At 41.3% G+C, this 23,277-nt stretch overlaps 1 protein-coding gene across 1 annotated transcript in view; it reads right to left on the reverse strand.

Moving 5' to 3' along the window:
* LOC306700618 (leucine-rich repeat and fibronectin type III domain-containing protein 1-like protein) overlaps positions 1 to 23,277 on the reverse strand; it is a 127,239-nt gene that overhangs the window by 52,786 nt on the left and 51,176 nt on the right. The window contains exons 2-5 of the mRNA XM_079165688.1: positions 17,475 to 17,751; positions 13,044 to 13,244; positions 11,200 to 11,366; positions 4,838 to 5,078 (exon numbers count right to left, since the gene is read on the reverse strand). Coding sequence (XP_079021814.1) covers positions 4,838 to 5,078; positions 11,200 to 11,366; positions 13,044 to 13,244; positions 17,475 to 17,738 — 873 coding nt within the window. The 5' untranslated portion in view covers positions 17,739 to 17,751. The remainder of the gene's footprint in view (positions 1 to 4,837; positions 5,079 to 11,199; positions 11,367 to 13,043; positions 13,245 to 17,474; positions 17,752 to 23,277) is intronic.

The raw sequence follows: 23,277 nt of genomic DNA on the forward strand, positions 1-23,277 counted from the left end.
GTGGAAGTGTGAAAGTAAGAGTGTGTGAAGGAGTGTATGAAGTGCTCATCTGTTCTTAATATCTGTTTTGTCTAGTTAACCCCTTCAAATCCCATCCAAATTCAACTCTCCTTTCCATTTCATGAGGATCTAACCTTTCAGATTTTTGAGCTTCCCGTCGGAGAGGAAGAGGTGCAGCTTTCATCGATTTCAAAGCAGGAGTTCCCTTGGCGGCTGACGGTTAATGTCTGACTGCTGATGGATGCAGTGGAGGCCCACTTGTCCTTGCAGCGGGAAAGAGGCTATTATCTCTCTGAGTGTTAATATGCCCGGACACTTAGGTGACACAGGGGTCTCTGGATCGACCTCTCTACAAGGCTAATCCTCTTATAGTGATCCTACAGCACCTCTCTGAGGGAGGCCCACAACTATCACCCGAGGTGAGGCAAAGGTCTGTACATCAACCTCTCGGAGATGATACCAATTAATCCGATCTTTATCTCATGGTGCACCTCCGCTTATCATTGAAGAGGGGTCGGTTCCTGGAGATCTCCAGGTGAGGCATCTCCCTCTATATCCTTCTCTTTAAGGTAACATGTTGAACTGCAGCACTTCCTTCTGTTATCTCTCAGTATCAGTATAGCTCTGCAACCGTGTGGAAGTAGCTTCCAAGCAGGTGAAGAACAGATCTCTCAGCGGCTCCTCGACCTTTAGTCCCACAGCTAAGATATGCAATATAAGGTATGCGATATAAGATATGAGATATAAGGTATGCGATATAAGGTATGTGATATAAGATATGAGATATGCGATATAAGGTATGCGATATAAGATATGCGATATGAGTTATAAGGTATGCGATATAAGATATGAGATATAAGGTATGCGATATAAGGTAATTTTTTTTTATATCTTATATCTTATATAAGATATAAAATATGAGATATAAGATATGCGATATAAGGTATGCGATATAAGATATGAGATATAAGGTATGCGATATAAGGTATTTTTTTTTTATATCTTATATCTTATATAAGATATAAAATATGAGATATAAGATATGCGATATAAGGTATGCGATATAAAATATGAGATATAAGATATGCGATATAAGGTATGCGATATAAGATATGCGATATAAGATATGAGATATAAGGTATGCGATATAAGGTATTTTTTTTTTATATCTTATATCTTATATAAGATATAAAATATGAGATATAAGATATGCGATATAAGGTATGCGATATAAAATATGAGATATAAGATATGCGATATAAGGTATGCGATATAAGATATGCGATATAAGATATGCGATATAAGGTATAAGGTATGCGATATAAGGTATGCGATATGAGATATAAGGTATGCCATATGAGATATAAGGTATGCGATATAAGATATTTGATATAAGGTATGCGATATAAGGTATGCGATATAAGGTTTGCGATATGCGATTTAAGATATAAGATATGCGATATAAGATATGAGATATAAGGTATGCGATATAAGGTATGCGATATAAGGTTTGCGATATGCGATATAAGATATGCGATATAAGATATAAGGTATGCAATATAAGGTATGCGATATAAGGTATGCGATATAAGATATAAGATATGAGACATAAGATATGAGACATAAGATATGAGATATAAGGTATGCGATAAAAGGTATGCGATATAAGGTATGCGATATAAGATATAAGGTATGCGATATAAGATATGCGATATAAGATATAAGGTATGCGATATAAGATATAACGTACGCGATATAAGGTATGCGATATAAGATATGTGATATAAGGTATGCGATATAAGGTATGCGATATAAGATATGAGATATAAGATATGAGATATAAGATATAAAATATGAGATATAAGATATAAAATATGAGATATAAGATATGAGATATAAGATATAAAATATGAGATATAAGATATGCGATATAAGATATAAAATATGAGATATAAGATATGAGATATAAGATATAAAATATGAGATATAAGATATGAGATATAAGATATGAGATATAAGATATGCGATATAAGATATGCGATATAAGATATGCGATATAAGATATAAAATATGAGATATAAGATATGAGATATAAGATATGCGATATAAGGTATGCAGCACGTCTGCACTGGTTTGGCTTGGCGTTCTCTGAGCTGCTCTATCATGGCTGTTTGCTTTTATAAATAAAATGGGAGAAATGGATCATCAACAATATTCAAATGTTACTCATCTGATGTCCTTCAGGTGGAAAACACTGTAGCTTAGTTTGGTTAAAATGTACTTTCATAAAATAGACAATGCCACATATTGTTTTCACATACTGTATGTCCGGTACATACAGCACTGTCTTTTACAGTAACCCCTTCAGTCCTGTGATCTCCTTCTTCCATTCTTCTTATGGCAGCCTGCATGTCCATACAATGCCTCCCTTTCACCTCTTAAAGACCACCTGCAACAAGCTTATGTGGCACACCGAAAAGAATAAGGGGTGACAACTGGACATGTAAAGGTGGGGACACTTTTATTTTGTTACCAGAGGTAACAAAACCAAGCATACCCAACATATGTGTATTGATGAAGTATTGTAGAAAAACTCTGTCTATCTGTTGGTGTTATTGGTGGAAATATACAGTCTCATACACAATGAATTGCAATTTATAAGTGCAACAAAAACACTTTACGTAAGGAATTGTTACTCAGGCCTCAAGTCAAACCATGTCATTGATATTCTGACTTCTTAGGGGTCAGGACTGAACACATACAATGTGAATATTTCACTAAAACATCACAATCAATCCATCCCAGCAAAGTATTCAAAGAACTCTTTACAGCTTCTTTCCCCATTAAGTATGGTTATTATCCTACATAATAACAACACTTTGATGTTACACATGTTGCTTGGATGTGAGGAGGGTTTACAATCAAGCATGGCAGCTCATTTTACTCATCGGAACCAGTATATGATATTTGTCATGATCTTGGTTTTGGTTTAGTTTGTTTCCTGTTTTATTTTGAAGTGCCCTGCCTCTTGTGTCCCGTGTTTGTTTCACTTCTTGTCTTTGTGGTCTTCCCTCCTGTTTTTCTGTGCAGCACCTGTGTTTGTCACGTAAGTAAGTAAGTAAAAATGTATTTATATAGTGCTTTTCACAGACAAAAGTCACAAAGTGCTTAACGTCTCGTCCTGTTCCCTAGTTAAGTTTCTTTATTATTGTCATTGCAGTATTCACTGTATTATTTTGTGTTACTTTTCTCTATTTTCAGGTCACTTCACTTCTTGCCTTTGTTTTTTCCCGCTTAAAACCGGAGCTTCTCATTTCCCACCTCTGTGTCTTCTAACTCTACAATGCTATAAGGGATTAATACATAATGCAATGTCATGCATCTGATGCATTTTGCATATCAAACTCCATGACTCCACACTTTCACCAGAAGGTTCACTCCTCTGTGACACCAACCATCTGCCCGGCTCAAGTGTCCTTGAGAACGGCCGTGATCGTGCATCCACAGAGGGCTACAAGTTTAGACCGAGAACAAATACATTTTGCTGCAGGGTTTAGTAGATTATGATGCCAAACACACAGAATGCAATTTCCAGGACCAACATGTTTAAATCATAAATTGTTTAGGTGACAGAATTAGCCAACTAATGATGACTTTGGGCTCCTTTTATCAAGAAGTACAATATTTGTGTTATTATTCTCACAAAAGGTAACAAGATCAACCAGAGGCCACTTTAGCTGATCTCTGTTTGCATACGTAGCATTATTTATCAAAGCAGGCCGAGGCCTGAACCAATATTGCAGAACTTTGTTGAGCTGGGCTGTACCAACTGTCTTTTTTTATGAAATTCTCTATTGAGGTTTTTGAATGAAGCATCAAATGTATGTACTATATTTTATGATGTCATTACCCTTAAAACAATACTTTTGGTTCTTGTGGGTATACAAATGTAATGTTTGGTGCTGTTAATACAGGAGCTGCCTTCCTTTGTGACTAGCAAGCGGGAGAGTGAAAGTTCTTTAACAGCGGATAAAAGGTCGGTTTTGAAAGGCTAAATGCCAACAAATATGTATTGAAGCAGAAAATGTACATCTAGCATTTTTTAAACAAATGTAGACTTTTTGACTTTACAATGCTCAATTGGAAATGTTTGGATTACACAAATAGGAAACAATCCTATGCAGCACCTATGCAATGTAAATAAAATGGCATCTGTTGGTTGTGAAAATGTTTAAGTGGTGTTCTTTGATGTACTGTTATGCTAACCTTCAGGTTGCATGACATCAAAAATGGCACTTAATACAAAAAGGCAGCAGAGCCCTTACCCATTATCCAGCTAAATCACTGTATTAGTCATGAATCCTCTCTCTAAATATACATTTTCCAAGTGGGACCTTGAAGCAATGTGCACATCCGAATGTTTTCTGTAACTTCCTATGATCTGTATTTGAGCCACTTTACCTAAAAACAGAAAATACTTTCAAACTTTCATTAATATTCTAAATCAGTTCTCAGTGCCCCAAAATAACGCCAACTCTGTGGATAAGTTGAACTGATGACGGATATTTATCAAGTTTAATGTTCCTTTTGTCCCCACGTGACCATGGTTTAAGTGTGATAATGCACTCCGTTCGGATAAAGAAAATAATGGATTATTTGCCCTTAGTCTATTGTTTTTCTTCCATCTGGACACTTTGTTGTGCATTACTGTATCCCCATGTTTCTATTCTGTAGATTATACACAATGTAACCTCCGACATCTCCATTTGTTCAGAATGTTTTGATTATTATTTTGTTGCTTTCATGACATGATATTACTGCAGTGACTTCAACCAACCTCTCTAATCGTCCAGAAGTATTTGCCGGCCAGGTCTTTGGGTGAAGCGCAGGTCTCCAGGTCGTCCTCTCTGGTTAGTCTGCGAAGCCAGACCAGCTCACAGTTACAGTGCAGGGGGTTCCCACCGAAGCTCAATACCAGCGCTGTGAGAGGAGAGCCCTTCATCTTCGCGTACACCGGGATCCTCAGGAACAGCGGGTCTGGAGGAATCTTCTTCAGCTTGTTGGATGTCATGTCCAGTCTGGTGATGGAGACGGAGACACAGGGAGAGGGATCAGAACAGAACTTTTATTTCGTTATGAGACATGTAGTGGACAGGGAAGGGAAACTGGTGAATTGTTTCATCCACACTTTTTGTTTTTAAAGATTGCTTGCCAGCATGCTCAGGTCAGAGAAAATAGAGGATATCAAATCTGCTAATGAAATCGGCCTAACCGTTTAATCCATTTTGAATATATTTAACTCTCAACCATTGTAACCAACAAGATGTATGGCTAAAGGAGAACAAACCAAAGATGGGAGGAAAAGCAGGTAGATTACGTACATACTGTACAAGTATGGCTAAATGACAACATGAAAATGTACCAATATTAGAAGATTTTAATAAAATATTTTGAAAAGAGATTTGGAGATTTAGACTCGTAGTGCTTGATTTAGGTTTTCTATAAATAAGAAATTGACCTGAAAAGGAAGTGGACATATGGACCCAGCCTGCCTGTTAATCAGCCGAAGAGCTAAAGCTCCTGTTGAGGACAATAAGGTCATGTCCTCATTATCTATTCTGAGAAAGTAGAAGTAGAAACCTTGAAAGTAGTTTACGTGCCACATGTTGCACGGATATAACACATGATGGATGTTGAATGCAGATTATAATACAATAATATACTTTGACTGTCGACTACTGCAGAGTCATTTGTCCCTGGGAATGAATGTTGATTGAAACCTTTTAAATTAGTGAGGTTAGTAGTGTTAGTGAGGTCTGAAAGGGGCTCTAGATTGGAGTTGAAGGAATCATAAGAATTGACTTAAGGTGTATGAATCTAAAACTATTTAAGCAAGCTTTACCACTTCTTTTTTTTTAAAAGAAAACATCTGAAAACCTTCAGAAAAGAAAAATCCTTAAATCCATCTCTTTCTGGCTGCAGCTGATGTTGAATTACAGTTATATGAATGTAGATCAATTCAATCATTTCTTTACTTTTCATTTACATGTCTTTTCTCAACACCACACTGACAGCACTTTTTAAAAGGCTTGTTCTTTACCAGCGCTGTTCACATGCATAAAGTGGGAATGTGAGTGACTGTCTGGTTTAAAGCAAAGATCCCATTTGGGTCTGAATCATCCCTGCATGCAAACTTATTCCACACTGAACAGATTGCAGTATTATGGAAGTATCTTCTTGCTGTTAGACATGGACAGCCTTATTATTCCTTCATCACACAGATCACAAATAGAATCATCATTTTAGAAATAACCTCCTAATATTCAGTGATGGCTCTTTTTCAATCCATTTTTTTGCTGAGTTGAGTTACCATAATGGGAAAAGTCTGTTGCAGCGTATGAAATGCACATTAACTGAAGTGTGATTCCAAAATGATTATGATGTAGGGAAGGCGAGCAGCGGCAGAACAAGTTTGATTGGTATTTGATTCTCAGCTCACAGAAGTAATCGTGTGGCTCCTGGATGTGGTGATGAAAAATCACCTTTAACCACAACTATATTGATAATGAACAAACCAACATAAAAAAACAAGCGTCGCCTCACTTCGCCTTTTTCTAGGCTAAACTTGATCACATGGCAAAGATGGCAAAGACTTTACTATCCAAAAGAGCCATTTTGCCCAATTTTCCAACAAATAAAATTTGTCTGGAGCCGCAAAAGCTATTCCATTGATAGTTTACAGAGGGTGGAGGTCTCCAAATCATGATCACGAATCTACAAGAAAATGCGCATTGCAATGCAAGATGCAAGTGGCGGATCGCGTAACACGGCCGTTTTTAAAGATATTACTATTTTGCTCGACAGGTTCGAATCCAGGTTGATGCGATCTTTCCATAAATATATTTTCTTCAATGTATTTCTTCATACGTGGCTGTGATGTAGTGCTCACTTATATAATTATAATCCCTGCAATATATATGAGATGTGGCTTTTATATCTCCAGCAATATGTTTGTGAATGTGTGACGAATCTGGCAACAGAGGCAGAAAACAGCTGCTGCTGTTACGCGAACACAACACACGCACGGAAGGAAACCAGTAGGTTTGAAAACCAGTAGGACGTAACACCGCCACCCACTGCATGCCCAGTGTACGTGAATAGTCACGTGATATTTGTTTTCAGGCGTTTAAGTCTGGACGGAGATCATCTCGAAAACAATGCTTCTACGGCGTGTGGACGGAGGACTCAGGGAGCCGCAACAGAAGGGCCAAAGAGCCGCATGCGTTATAGATCGACTGTCTGTTGATGAAGCAGTTGGTTCCGTGTTTCAGGTGTTCTCCGGAGCCGCAGGTTGCCGACCCCTGACTTAAGCCAACGGCTAACTAGCACGTATGTTCTGAGCTGTGTAAGAGGAAATAACTCAGTCTGTATTCGTCACCCAGAAGGGCAAACCTTCAGACTTCGGACAGCAGAGATACAAGTCATTGTTATGATACGTACATGAGACAAAGCAGCGTTTGCCGACCGCTTTCACACCAGTCTCGCTCACCACTTAGCTTTATTCCGGATGCTGTTGTGAAAGTTCCTTTGTACTGGAGCTCCTTCTGTATGTGCCCTCTTGACTTTACTTGTTCGTTTGCTTTCCTGATTTTTATTCTTGGCCATTTATTTGCTAATTTGGCCCAAAAGCCGCCAGCAAGTGCAGACTAGTGCCAACGGTGAAGGACAAATTCTAGAGCTGCAGAGGTTCACCCACGGCCCAACATTGGCCAACAGTGTGAAAGGGCCTAAGAGTTATTCTGCCCCCAAGTGGCCAAGATGGCGCTTCAAATGTCATTTTAAGGTCAATCTCAAAATAAAGACCAAAGTACTCTTCATGCAGGAGGACAAATCGACTGTAGAAGAAGCACAGATCCGTACATCAGCAGAAAATATACCCCAATGCCATGCCTGGACATCATGTAATTACAACAAACTATCTCTCTTCTGCTCAATATGCACAATCAGTAGTTCAATCAAAGATGTTTGCACCCTTCTCAAAGGTATTCTGACCGACAAGTAAAAAATATCTAATTACATTAAAAAGAAGATGGGGCACATTGAGGCGAATTGGGCTCACACTTAAAGTCAATAACAGTGGATAAATATTCCACGGCTGCATTTTTTTTGTCATTAGGCCACTGGACCCTCTCTGGGAATAGAAAAGTAATTTTGCCGGCCAAAACATTGGCACAGACGACTGGTCATAATGTGGTCGATTAAAACATTTACGGTCGTCAGCAACAAACACGGAAAAGTCTATTTTCCCCCAAAGTCCCTCCAGAAATATTAGACAACAGCAATGACTTTACAGGAAGTTAATAGATGTTGAGAGCAGCGAGCATGCTGCACTTTACACATTTCAATTATGTTATTTCATGGGCAGCAGCCTTGTGGTGTATGTGTGTGTGTGAGCGAAACGCTCACCTGTGCAGTAACACCAGCTGGGCCATACGTTCTGTGTCTCCAGGGCAGAAATAACCCATGAGAGCCGTTTTAATAAATGCATGACTGTTTATCAAGAACCTGGCTAGTTTTCCTCTTTGCATATCAAAGACTGCTGGTCGTCTGGACGCAAATTGAAATTGATTACTGTTAATTGGGTTCAAATATTATTTTGTGCCAGGAGTGCCAAATTACTCAGAACACACATGCATCCATGTATAGTAGGAACAAGCTTTACTTGTAGAAACACAAAATGCCAGACAGAGCTTTGCAGGGCAGAGGCCAGGGACGATAAAACACAGAACAAGTGAAAAATAGAAAACAAACTGTGCCTCACACCTCCTTTATTCAGGGAGGTGTCACAGGTTAAACCATGGCTGCTGGCCATCAACTGACTCCTGGTCGAGGACCTTCGACCACTTCCTAGTCTATGCTAATTTGTTCCTCTCTGCGTATATCCTGTCTTTAAGGTGGACCAGGAGAGATCTTAAGGTGTTAAATGGTGTTGGCCAGCCACATGGGAGCTGCTTCTGGTGGTCCCTGTTAGGTTGTCAGCGTCTGTTTTTGTCTTATACTGGGTTCGCCTGAACAACCGAGGAAGGTTATGAGATGTGGCTAAAAGATCTGTAAACACTATTGGTCCTATAATACCTTCTAAATAGTTTTGTCCTTGAAAAAAAAGGATTAATATGAATTACTTTGTATGATTTTTTTCCTTGTGAATTTTTTTCCTTGTGAATTTGTGCAACAACTCACAAATCCCCATTCTGTCTGGAAGTCGGTGAAGGCTGCAACATTTACCATCATCTACTATCGATGTGCCCTCGGGCAAGTTGCCGAGCCCTCTGGCTGCTCCAGCGGAGCTGCAGTGCAGCCTTGGTCTTACTGGGCATCTCTCAGCTGAGTGAGCGCGCAGCGAGCTGCTGCTGAACAGGAGTTTGCCTGCAAAGTGAACTGAGCCTCAAAAGTTAAACTTCCATTAAAGTGAGCCCTGACATGGAGGGATTTGCTCTGTGATTCCGGCTCGGTTGTATGCTGCCTAAAGCTCTCGTTTTCTGTCTAATTGCTTTGAGAATCAGTGAAATGAAAAAGCAGCTCATCACTGGCACAAATACAGTTGAACAAAACATAATTCGAAATGGTTTATTTTGATTCTGGTGCTTCAGTCAAAACAGAAATTCCCTTTTAAGGAGATGTACTCCCAGAAGACAGAAGCACTGAAGCTCTTTGATGAGTCTTTTATTCTGGATGCATTCAAATATTTTTGTCCCTGGAACATTTAAAGTTCATGTGTGCAATCAGTGTAATATATCTATATATATATGGGAGTTTCTGAAAATGCTGCATGCTGTTATAATGGAATAGGGCTGATGTGAAGTGTTGTCATAAACCCATTCCTCAGATTTGGGGGATTTTCATACTTTAAAGGGATGGTTTCGTTGTTTCGAAGTGGGGTTGTATGAGGTACTTTTCCACAGTCAGTTTACCACCTGTAGTAGATGGAGTTTGGAGAAACAGACATGATTACCAGCAAGTGTTCACTATAGTTAGAATCATTTCACCGCTTTATCTTGCCAACAAACTGATTGGGAGCTGAACCGTTATATATGCTCTTAAAGCCGCCAGACTCCTTTCATTTTGTCATTTTACCTTTCAGAACACGGGAGTTAATGGTCTACCGCTGCTTTCTATGTCTGGTGACTTTGAAAAGAGAAAAGATGGACATAACGGCTTTAGTTCCTGTCGTAAAGGGCAGTCTTTAGGTGGCTAGAATGTGTTTTGTTGGTAGACCATGTCCACAACAGTACATTGCTTTGCTCCCACGATGGTACTACTGTCTGTTTCTATGGAGAAGTAACTCATATAACCCCACTTCAAAACATCCAAAATATCCCTTTAATTAACGTCAATTAAAGCTGCAATGACTAATATTTGGCCACCAGGGGAACACAACTATACCACCATTTCAACACCTGTGCTACTCAGAGAACAGATTCCTATTTACACAACCTGATGAATGAAAGAGAACACAAAGTCTCTTGAGCTGCTAAATGTTCCATTCTCTTCACCAGCTAGTCTCTCAGTTGCTCTGTTTGTTGCTGAGCAGCCAGTGTGCAGAGGCTTTATGAGAGCTTGTTTGATGAATGCGGTGTGGTAAAAGTGGCTGAGACTGCATCACACGGTATATGTGCTGTAAGACTATGAGTTAAAATAGGCTATGAACATCCATCAAGCTATCAGTATCAGCTATAGCTGTATGTTATAGGGCACCTCAGTTCAGTGCTGAATATTTACTGCACCCAAATGGTGACATAGTCTCTTTTTCTCACGGCAGTCCGTGAAATAGTCCCGAAATACAATCTGTTGGGTTTGTGGGCAGGGACACGAGTTGTATGTATTTTTCGTGTTGCACAGACAACCTTATATTGAAGACGACATTAAAAACTAAAGTTAGGTTGAGGCAACAAAACCACGGAATTAGGTTTAGGAAAACCACAAAACATTAAACCACGACTCGCTGTCGAGCACCGGCCACCAATAAACGGGTCTTTTTGGATATTAAAAACTGCGTCACTTGCTCTGACTGTTGCTTAGTCATGTGGACTTCCTGTGTCATCACAAATAAGCCTCCAAATTGCCTTTCTATTGGCATTATTTACGTCCTGAGCGAAACGGAAAAAAAAGAAAATGGAAGTGTCATCACATGATCCTGACCTGGCCAGTTTGTGCAGGTTGGAGAAGATTCCCTCTGGGACGTTCTCGATGAGGTTATGGTCGAGGCTGAGGGTGTTGACGCTGACCAGCATGGAGATGGTGTCCCAGGAGATGTCTACCAGGTTGTTGTAGCTCAAATCCAAGTCCTCCAGAGTCTCCAGGAAGTCCTGCAGTGGGAGAGAAAGTGGGGAGCATAATGAACCATTCATACTTTTACTCATATTGCAACATTGTCAACAACTTTAATTGCAGACAGCATCATTGCCACTTTTGAGGAAACATAGAAATGCTGGGCTTTAACAGCTTCTTAATGCCTTCTTATCTAAAACAGAGGAGATAAGGAAGAAGGAAGAAATAGGAAGAACAGAAGTATGTAAAGTAATAGAAGGGGATATGGTAAGAAAAAGGGGAGGATAAGAAGGAAAGACGTGAGGACAAGACAAGAGAGAAATGAGAAAGAAGAGGATGCAGTGTTTAGAAAGAGAGAAAGGGATACGAGAAGAGACGGTTGAGTGGATAGAGAAAAAAGGTAGTTAAGGAATAAAAAGAGGAAGAAATAAAGATAAATACAGAAGAAGGGACAACAGGGAATATCAGAGAAACACATAAATGGAGATCAATTACCCTGCTCAATGTTGTGCACTCAAAACATGTTGTTTTCTTTAATTGCTTCCATACAATTCTCACAATCAGTGCAGCGTTGAAATACCACGAGTCAGCACACAAAACAATGAGCAAAAATACAAAGAGAGGAATAAAGAGCGAGGAAGGGGGGTTGGAGGAGGAGAGCGATTACAGCCTGTTGATCAGCCAAAGTGTTGTTGTCGTGGCTGTAATTGCTCTCATAATTCACACAATCGGGACACTGTCTGAATGTCACAATGCCTCGGCTCTCATTACAATAATCGGTGCTTTATTGCTTTCTGAACAAAGAGAATCTCATTTCTTAATGACAAAATAAACTTTAAAGAGCTGTGAGGAGGAGTACAAAGAGCTCTGCGAGCCGAAAATATGTCTCAAATGGCCCAAATGTGTTTCATTTCAGAAAGAAAATGACTGAAAGTGACTTGTGTTCTCCGACAGTGAGAAGAGGGGCAAAGTAGATCGAAACCGGCCGGTCTTCATGAACTGCTGTCCGGCTGATCAGTCTCATATTTCTGTAAATGTGATCGGCAAACAGCTGCACATACAGTAATGCCACACACACACTCAACATGTTGTTGGTGTGGAAGTTCTTCAGTGTGACTGAAGAAGACATAAAACTCATAATGTGCAGGTCCAAAGAAAGTTGTGGAGGACCTGAAACCTAATCAGAAACGTATTATATTGTAATTAATTCCCATGGATGCTGCTCGGATCGATCGCAGTGACCGGCCCGTCAGCCAACAGCACGGGTCTCTCCGTAGCACAGTGCTGCTGATGAGCAAACAGCTAACGTTAGCGGAGGTTGCATTGACTTGCATTACGATGCATTCAAGTTCTAGTCAGCAGATTTGGAGAGAAACTTGAATGAATCCAGTTGTTTTGAAGGAGATGTTTTCACAGCAATGGCAACATTTACTTTTAGTTTTGCACGGGACATGAACAGCATTCTCCTGGACGTCGGTCCTTAGTTTGTTTGATCCATCCACCTCCACACGCATCGATATCTGACCAACCGTCAGTATTTGACGTCATGGGAGTGAGACCGGGTTGTAGTAGCAGTGACAGCTGTGTAGTATTAATACTAGTTTTAGCTGAAGCATCTGTCGTGTCTTTCGCATGGAGAAAGCTAAACAGTTGGTATCATGTAATTTGAAGAGTGGTAGTGTTCGTGAGCAGGGTTCAGGTGTAGTGTTCTATACCTGAAAGGCTCCCTCTGATATGCTGTGCAGCTGGTTGTTGGCCAGGATGAGGTGCCGCAGGTTCACCAGGCCCTGGAAGTGGGAGTCATCTAGGGCGGTGAGGCGGTTGGCGTCCAGGTGGAGAGCGTGGAGGTCCTGGAGGTCAGCGAAGGCGTACGGCTTGATCTGACTGATGGTGTTTCTGCTCAGGGTCAGGTGGATCTGGACATACAGAGGAACGTGAGAAATGTCCGTTAAACACTGGATCAACTTTCTCATTCTGGATCTCTGACTGTGAAGAAGTTGTCACTAAGTTTCCCACTTCTTTTTAAAACTCTAAAATGATTTGATTCAATACCAGCAACAATTTAGTAAGATTTCACTTCTGTCAAACACGATACCATGTTTTAGAGTGACACTCTTTCTGTCAGGGAGGTCAAAGGTCAGGGTTAGCAGAAGAGCTATTACCCTGTGATAATAGAGCTTCGATGTTTCCCTTCAGAACGGTTCAGCAGGATGGACACTAGCGGGGCTTAAACTGGCACTCAGGCTACAGGATGGCCTTTAATTAAACACCAAGCCACCCTTCAATAATAATAATGTTAGTAATTAATGCGAGGGTACAGTGGGTCAGCTGGGCTGTAGAATTGCAGATAAAATAAGTCTATTTCATCAATAAATACTAGTTTGATTAGAAAACACACTGCTGAGGTCGGGAGTTTGCAGGCTGCAGAATTCTTCCACTGTATGGAATACATAAATGTAGAAATACATTAAATTAACACCCGAGAAAAGGTCAATCAACACCCACACATTTCTAAACCTGTTTTGGAGAACGGTCGTGTCTCGCACCCTGCCGTGTGATTAAAACCTCATTTCCCATGTTGCCCTGAGTGTGAGCAAACATCATCTGTGCTGCCGCCATCATACTGAAGAGGAAGCCTATTCTGTCAAATACTGAAGGAAGTCTCCAGCTGCGTCGCTATTTGACGGTTGCGTGACGATGCTGGTACTTTTCTTTTTGTGCTGCTGCTTGTGGTGAAGCCCTTCCACCTCCGTTACATGATTACAGTGGGATTAATTGGTGAAATCCGTAAAACATCACGGATTTCACCTCAGTCAATATGTTGTATTGGAAGGAGCAGATGTTCCTACTGGTTTCTGCATTCCGTGTGGAATAAACATGAAAAGTGTCCTCAGTGTGTTTACATGTCCCTGACAGCACTGAGAGAAGTTCTCTTTCAGTCAGAATGCTTGAAAAGTCAAATCATCATCTGTGGTGCTCAGTTCATTCTAGAAGTGGTTTTGACGTACCCACTTTGCTCTGCCTTCCGTGTGCCGTGTTGATTAAAATAGTCATAACCTACATATCCCAGAATGCCTTTTGAAAGTCCATAACCGATGTTTACCTTCTGCTTTTAAATAGGTTTTGATGTATTGCAGGTGGAGATAACAGCACATTTACTGCAAGATTGCAACAGAAATTAATATATTTGCCTCAAAATAAATGTTTTGAAATTACAAGATAACTGGGGACTTTTTTTATGAAGAATATATCAGAAAATGTGTTTATCACCAAATTATTTTGCTGCTACTGCAGGGAGGACGAAGTAAGCAGCAAACATAACAAGGAGCTTTTATGTGAAGAATTTATAGGAGATAAAATGTGTTTATCCTCCATTTAACAGCCGCTCCTTTGACCACAAAATACATCTGGTCACTACCCGGTCAGGCAGGTTGCATTAAAGTGTCAAATGTGGACACAGCTGAGTTCTAATCAGGTACATCCGATCACAAAAGTGGATTCAAAAGTGCCATCCCGTTTGAGATAAAACAGCAATTTTAGCAGATATGTTCGCCTCATTATGGCTGCAGTTCTGCGACAGGATTGAAAGTGTTATCAGTTAACATCCTCAATTGCTGGTATAGAAAACACGAGTATTGCAGTTGTCGTCATGCTCTTCACAGATCCCTCAGACACGAATCCAGCAAGTCGCTGGTTGCTTGTTCATCTAACAAGCATTTTGTTTTTTGGACCTTTGTGCTGATTCACACCACAGATCCATTGGCCCCTCTGCATTTATGTGTTGGATCGCGGGTCCCTCAAGTGACAACAACATCATCTTGTCCATCATCTCTACTTTCAGAGTCGACCTCCAGTCTGTCTTGATTCTGCTTAGAGAGCTACAACACCACATCACGGAGCATCAGAATGCATCCGTCCCTACTTTTATACGTTAAAAGAGTCACTGATGGCAACCAAGGGCCAAAAATAAGTTACAAATGTCTCTTATTGGGTGGCAGTGGCAACCTGGCAACCCTAAATGTCGAGCCATGCAGAGAAGATTGCATGTACTGGGTGATTTTGCATAGTCCCAAATTCATTTCCACTACAAAGCTTTTAGAGTTCTTTGTTTCACACTATCAGCAGTGAAGAACTACAGTAAGGGTGAAGGGAAATAAAAGATGTCTTCTCCTGCATGGTCAAACCTTTTTTTATGTTTCTTTCAATATCTCTCTAAAGCATTGGTTCAAGTTCAAGATTCATCCATGACTGACTGACTTTTCCTTTATTTTTACGACGCTCAGTGTACATTATGTGTAATTGACGATGACTGTGAGTCATATATGTTAAAGCCTGAGTTCTGTAAGCAGCTCAGTTAAGTACCCATAATCACAGGTAAGAACGTCAGTCACATCATTTAGCTTTTATATAAATCATGTCACTTGTATGGGGTCAGATCTGTCTCAATAATTGCAAATGCACACAGAGAGACTCACAAATGCAAACAGAAAGATTCACAAATGCGCACAGAACAATCCACAAATATATTCGATTTACAAATGCACGCAGAAGGATTTACAAATTAATTTGACTCACAAATGCACGCAGAACGATTCACAAATACATTCCAATGCACACATAAATAAATTACGATTTATATAAATGTAAAAAAAAAAATCACAAATATATTTCTGTATTTGTATGTATTTGTGTGTGGATTTTTCTATTTGTTTGTGGATTTGTATGTATTTATTTGTGGATCACACTGCATTTATTTGTAAATCGCTACACATTTGTTTGTGGGTTTATTGAGAATCTCCTGACGTCGCTGGATTCACAAATGCGTTTTTTTCAACATAGACCTATCTGTAGCCAATCAGATGTCAGCCTCATTTTCAACCAATCACATGAGCAGCTCCCCCCTCCCCCACCCATCAGACTGCCAGCATTGTTGAATCAGGAAATGAATACTATAGCCGTCTGTGTTCACCCAGAGCTCTATGGTCCCTCATATCAGTAGAGACCGGACCAAACTATGTGTGTGTAAACCATATGGTACAAACAATGAGGCCACGAGGCTGCCAGCGTAATGCTGCGTTCACACCAAACGCGATTCGCGCCGCGTTAATCGCATCATTCGCTAACTATTTGTGTTCATTCGCGTGAATCGGTGAACTGCGCTGGACGCGCCGGAAAGGGGGCGCCGCTTATCGCCCTGAAAGCCATTCAGCTGTGGAAAAAATAACCTCTATTTCTGCTTAGTACGTGTTGTGGAAGTCCCAGATATCACGGGAAACTAAACGCCGTCATGTCTGGTTCATAACATAGTCCGGAGGAGCTCCCTGGATTTCATCGAACTGTATTCACCATATGGTTTACACACACGCATTTATACACAGTTTGGTCCGGTCTCTACTGATATGAGGTATCGTAGAGCTCTGGGTGAACACAGACGGCTACAATATTAATTTCCTGATTCAACAATGCTGGCAGTCTGATGGGTGGGGGAGGGGGGAGCTGCGCTCATGTGATTGGTTGAAAATGAGGCTGACATCTGATTGGCTACAGATAGGTCTATGTTGAAAAAAATGCATTTGCGAATCCAGCCACGTCAGGGGAGTCTCATAAACCCACAAACAAATGTGTAGCGATTTACAAATAAATGCAGTACGATCCACAAATAAATACATACATATTCACAAACAAATAGAAAAATCCACACACAAATACATACAAATGCAGAAATATATTTGTGATTTTTTTTTTACATTTATATAAATCGTAATTTATTTATGTGTGCATTGGAATGTATTTGTGAATCGTTCTGCGTGCATTTGTGAGTCAAATTTATTGTAAATCCTTCTGTGTGCATTTGTGAATTGAATATATTTGTGGATTGTTCTGTGCGCATTTGTGAGTCTTTCTGTTTGCATTTGTGAGTCTCTCTGTGTGCATTTGCAATTATTGAGACTGATCTGACCCCATACACTTGAAGCCAGATTTTTCTTGTGCTTGTTGACTACAGTAGCTCCCTGGCAACCACAGAAGAAAAAAACAGCAAAGGGAAACAAGAGTGCAGTTGGATCACATCTATATCAAACTGCTTGGCAGAAACTGTATGCAAATCAAAGTAAATTGCAAAGGCTTTCATAGAGGTGAGCTCTGACCAGGCTGGACATGTTGGCGAAGTCGCGGTGCCTCAGCGTTGTGATGAAGTTGTCCATCAGCCTGAGCTCGGCCGTCTGGCGGTCGATATTGGGCGGGACGAAGAGGAGGCCCGTCTTGGCACACAGCACGGTGTAGGACGGCAGCAGGTTCTGGCAGGTGCACCGCTTCGGACACAGCATTGAGGAGCCGCCGGAGTGGAGGGAGGACAGGAGGACGAAGAGGAGGAGGAGGAGCGGGCGGACCAGCGAGGAGACGACGTCCATGGCTGCTCTCCTGCTGCAACACAGAAAGAGAAGAGACACCAGAAGTCAGTTCATGTAGCTCTCAAACTGGGTGTACAACTCCCGCAGGGGACCGAAAATGACTTTTAACTCAGACAATGCAATTCCTTTCGACAAATCAAAAGGTACTCATCCCCTCCCCCCCAGTAACACTGCTGTACATGAAGATAATTCCGCACAGTGACACAGCATGTGAGATATCGGCGGCAGAAAGACATTTTCTCTGCTTTTTACTAACTTTTTTTGCAGCTTATAACAACATAGGAATCCCTCCTTTAATGATCTGACTTTTCAGACTTGAGGGGCCAAGAATTTTCTAGATAAGAAGTATTAAATAATGCATGCTCCAAGAGAAAGGGGGAGGACGGAGAGGACCAGGGCAAGCAGGAGGGGAGGCAAAAGAGTTTGTCCGTGCAGCAGTTGGTGTTTTTTTTTTCTGCTGAGTAAGATGTCCTGGGAAAGTGAAAGTAAACACTAGGCTACTTACATGATCAATTAAGCCCACTGCACTCATGATTACAACATTAGGGGTAACAGTAAAATACACCTCGGCATAATTATCTGCCTCACTTCATCAATTTTATAGATGTTTATGTGCATAAAAATGAGACTAAACTTTTCCAGCCAAGACGACAAAGGAATACATTTACATTGATATTGAGTTCTCTCCATTCAGTTTGTACGTTCGGCTCAGCGGAGCCTTGAAAACTAAAACACACACAAGCAGAAGTCACATATTAAGGAATGCACGCCAACACATACACACACACACACACACACACACACACACACACACACACACACACACACATTCATGCACATGTGCGCACTCTAACATGCACACACTCTTTAAAAAGGTCCCTTGAGTCAGATGCTGAGTGACTGGAGGAAGGTCGATTGCAAATAACAGCAGAGGAAAAGAGACGTGCTCGTTTATTTACGGTGCTGAAATATTCCAACTGCACCTCAACTTGCAGAGCGGAATACAGAACAGGAAGTGTGCACATGTCCTCACAACGGGGTAGAGTGCAGGATACGGGCTAAATGTGAGGAAGTAATGGGAGAGATGTAATGGAATGAGATGAATTCAGTGGAAATGATCGGGATAAATCAAAACCCAACATTCAAATGTCAATGGGTAATTGAAGAGTGTGCCCATGATGGGGATGGGAGGACCCGCGGGCAACAATGAGGGACAACTGGAGTTCACAAATTTTCTCACATGACTATTTCAAGTTCAGTCAGGCTCAAGGTGAATAACAAAAGTCTGACTATCTTGTCTTGACAGCCTTGAGCAAAACAATAACAAAAGACATGACTTCGATGACGTCGTGAAGAAGCGTAGGATCATGAGTTTTAAACAAACGGCATTACCGTTGAAAATGTGTGTGATGTGACTCAGGCAGAAATCATGTTCACAAAATAGGTAATGGAATAACGTTTTGTAGCGAGGGTTAGGAGTTATAAAGGTAATGAATAATAACACGGCGGCTTCGTAGTCTGAACCAAGACGGGAAGCTCTTTATTGCTCCCACGTTGTCAACGGCAGCAAATTTCAGCTTCACTCCTGCCTTTCTTACCTTTGACAATAACAATTTCACAATTACATTGAATGTCTTGTAATTCTGTTATGCTGTTCAACACTTGACATCTATTGCACTTCTGTCCATCCTGGGAGAGGGATCCTCCTCTGTTGCTCTCCCACAGGTCTCTTCCTCTTTTCTCCCCGTTAAAGGGGTTTTTCTGGGAGAGTTCTTCCTGTTCCGATGTGAGGCTTCCGGGACAAGATGATGTCATGTGTACATATTGTGAAGCCCTCTGAGGCAAATTTTTAATTTGTGATTTTGGGCTATACAAAAATAAATTGAATTGAATTGAATTGAATAAAAGCCCTAGACATATACATTGATGACCAGAGTGGACTGGAATCCCATTAGAGAGGCATCTCAAGAAAATAATTACAGTGTATATATAGTATAGCTTGCCATTAGTTGAGTCAACTACCCATACAGCTAATGTTGGCTAATTCAGTGGTGGGGTAGCCCAGCGTTGTTATCCTTGGTTACATTACATTACAGTCATTTAGCAGACGCTTTTATCAATTCAGATTCTATCACATACACAGTAGACACAGCTACGGGAGAAATTTTGGGGTTAAGTGTCTTGCTCAAGGACACATGCGACATGCGACTAGGAGGGCCACTTAGCCACAGTCGCCCCTATTGTTGGTCAAAACAATCATACAATATCAATAACTTATATATACCATAGGTCAAAATATATAAAATGTTCCATAAAACCTAACCAAACTGGGATTTAAACAAAAGATATTTTTAGCAAAGACATAAATCAGTACTTTAACTTTCATTTGATTCATTTTTTTTGGTTTGGTCAACAAACATACTACATTTTGATCGTTCTTTTCCTCTGTTTGAACCACTGCCTCTACCCATCCCTCTGTATCTGTCCATCTTCATCTCTCTCAAAATAACCTCAATCTCTCTTGGCATCTCTCCCCACATTCCGTGCTTTCTGTTCATTTTGTCTCTTCGTATTTAAACATATCGTGTTCAATCTTACGTGTTTATATTGGGGGCGAATGTGGCTACAATAATACATTTCATTATCGTCTTATTTATGAAACAATGATGTGTCACTCAACATGCCCTCACCATTTTAGAGACGACACATCCCACACAACAAGTCCTCTCAAATATTAGGAGTGTCACGACTTGGATCAATCAATCAATGATCAACAATCCAATACATCGATGCAAAATGAAAACAACGATATCATCTTTATCTTTATCTCTATAGTTCTACTGGAGAGGGGTGGGCCTGCCTGATCTGAAACCAAGTGGTGCTTTGTTGTTGGACTTCGAGCAGGGGGCAGTACATAGGTGGTCTTGGCACCAGAACACCCTGGGCCATAGTTCAATGATCAACTTTGTGGTTGCATGATCAGATCTGTGGCATGTGCCCTGGACACATGTGTGAAGAGTGGATAGCAGGTGTCAAAACCTGGTGGTGAATTAAATCAGATGCTTTTGGAGGCATCTGGACGGATTTGGTAAGCTCAAATTTGTAGTGAGGGCTGGCTGAGGCCCCTGTCCGTGAGATCTTCAACTCCCCTCTCCAGCGAGATATTTTTCGTGCATCCCGGGTGAGGCTAGGGACATGAAATCCCAGTGGGCCATGTTCAAAGCCCCAATTGTGGAAGCAGCTGCGAGGAGTTGTTAGTTGTAGGATCATCTGTGCCTGTTGTGGTGACAACCTCAGAACCCGGTGGTTGTGGGAAAGGAGGCCGCCAAGTTGAAGAAGGAGGCCTTTTGGGGCTCAGCTGGACCAGGGGTCCCTGGAAACCGCAGAAGAGGTACCAGTTGGCCACGTGGGCGGCAGCTGCGGGGGTTGCCAAAACAAAAGCCCTGGTGTGGAAGGAATTCCAGAGGGTGGCTTAGATTCCCTCTAAGAGGCTAAAGGCTCATTGTTGGGCTGTCTAGGCTTCTTCAGTGTCTCGTGGATGTCGGGGATGTTCAAAGCCTGTAAACCAGCAGACCGGTGTTGTGGTACCAATTTTTAAAAATGGGGACTGGAGAGTGTGATCCATTTATCGGGTGGCAACAGCCTTGTAATTGGTGGTTCGCTGCAAAGTTTGCGTGTCAAGCAACAAAAATGTCGCAGCATGACACGCTTGAGTCAGTTTGCCTTTTGACATTGTATGTCCTGCAATGTGACCATTTGCAGGTGGGACCAAGAATGGCGACGTCATCTTTGTGTGCCAGACGCCAACACTAACAGTAATTGAGACAAGCGTGGAGGCACAGGTTGTGGCTGTGCAGGCTGTAGTAAATCCATTTACAGAAACTGACAACTCGTAAGCTGACATTTTGCAGCTTCAATGCCGAGCAGCAATAAAACAACTTTAAATTCATGTGGCGCCGACAGTGGAGGAAGTTGAGCTACTCAAGCAGGGTGAGAGGGTCAACCAACGGGAGGCTGTTTGCTGCTTCTAGACAGAGAGAGAGACTCACACTAAAAAGCACAATCACACCCAGTTGAGGAGCCAGCTAATTATTTCAGCTGATATGTCAGCTTATAGACGGAGATAAACAGCAAACAGCAAGGAGCTGGGCGGGAGAAAGGAGGTGGAATTAGCAGAAGAAAAAGAAGAAGGGTGAAGGAGAATGAAGTCTAGGATGAGGAGAGGATGGAAAGGTGAAGGAAATGAAGAAGAGGAGCCAATAAACAGGGGAAAGAGGCAAATTAAATAAAGGGGAAAAAGCTTTTTGCAGAGAACAGGGGGAATAAAAAGGAGTGGGAAGCGAGGAGGAGTTTGATGAGAGGAGGCGTGATTGGCTGAGAAGGGAAGGAGGAGAGGCAAGAGAGGGAAGAGGAGACTTTATGTCAGAGAAGTTGCATTTTCCATCCAGTTGGTGGGGATGTTGTGCTACGGCTTTAGAAACGTGCGCAATCAGAAACACATGCAAACAAGCATTTTTGCAAGCACTCAAACACACACACACACACACACACACACACACACACACACACACAAACACACACTTACTCAATGCGGAGAGAAAAGCGCGCGACTGAAACAGAAAGAGAGACCGACCCCCAGAGAGAAATAGAATATGACAGGGCTACGACCACTTCTTATTTATCACACTGTAAATATTCTGAACTCATTTCTTCTCTGTCACACTGAGCAATGCTGCAGCGGCATTAATCCACACAGCAATCTCTATTACACCTTCTACATCACATGCTGCAGTGACTTGCACATGTCACAGTACAACTTTGCTGCCCTCTCGTTTAGGTTCTACTTTCCTTTGTATTCAATTCCCACTATATCCAAATTTTATCCTAGATATTAACTCAAAAGCAACTCATTTTCAACGACAAGTGATGTTTGGGAGAAGCCTGGCACCATCTTTATTACAATGCATCCTCATAATCAGGAAAACTCTTTAGTGAAAGTAGCTACTACTGAAGCTTGATTCATGTTTATGTTTCGGCACTTGGTTAAGGTTAGGGAAAGATCAAGGTCTTGGATATTGAAAAAAGCCAAAGCGTGACATGTTTATATTATAAGCAGTCAACTAAAAGCATGTTCCTCCTGACTATGTGGGACTCTGGGATACGAGACTGGTGTCTAAGTCGATGCCATAGACTGTATAAAACATGGACATAGTCTCCGTGACGTCCCCTATAGGTTTCTGAAAAGCCTCGTGGGTGACTCCGGCTAAGAGGCAAGGAGTTTGAGCGTTGGTGGAGCTAAATTGGGGCCGGGGTCATGCAGCAGAGGAGTTAGCTAGCAGCTAGCGACCTGAGAAGGCAGCCACATGTCCCTCAAATCTTTGACTTGATATCATTTAAACAGGTGAGATGTATTTAAAATCATCCATAGTGCAGTTGTCAATGAATGGGAGATTATTATAACCAAAGCCGTATTTTTGTAGTAAGCTGTAAACATGTTTAAGTTGGACATTTTATCCTGGTGGTCCACTGACATTGACAC

The sequence above is a fragment of the Pholis gunnellus genome, assembly GCF_910591455.1.
Source record: "Pholis gunnellus genome assembly, chromosome: 9".
In the NCBI taxonomy this organism is placed as follows: domain Eukaryota; kingdom Metazoa; phylum Chordata; class Actinopteri; order Perciformes; family Pholidae; genus Pholis; species Pholis gunnellus.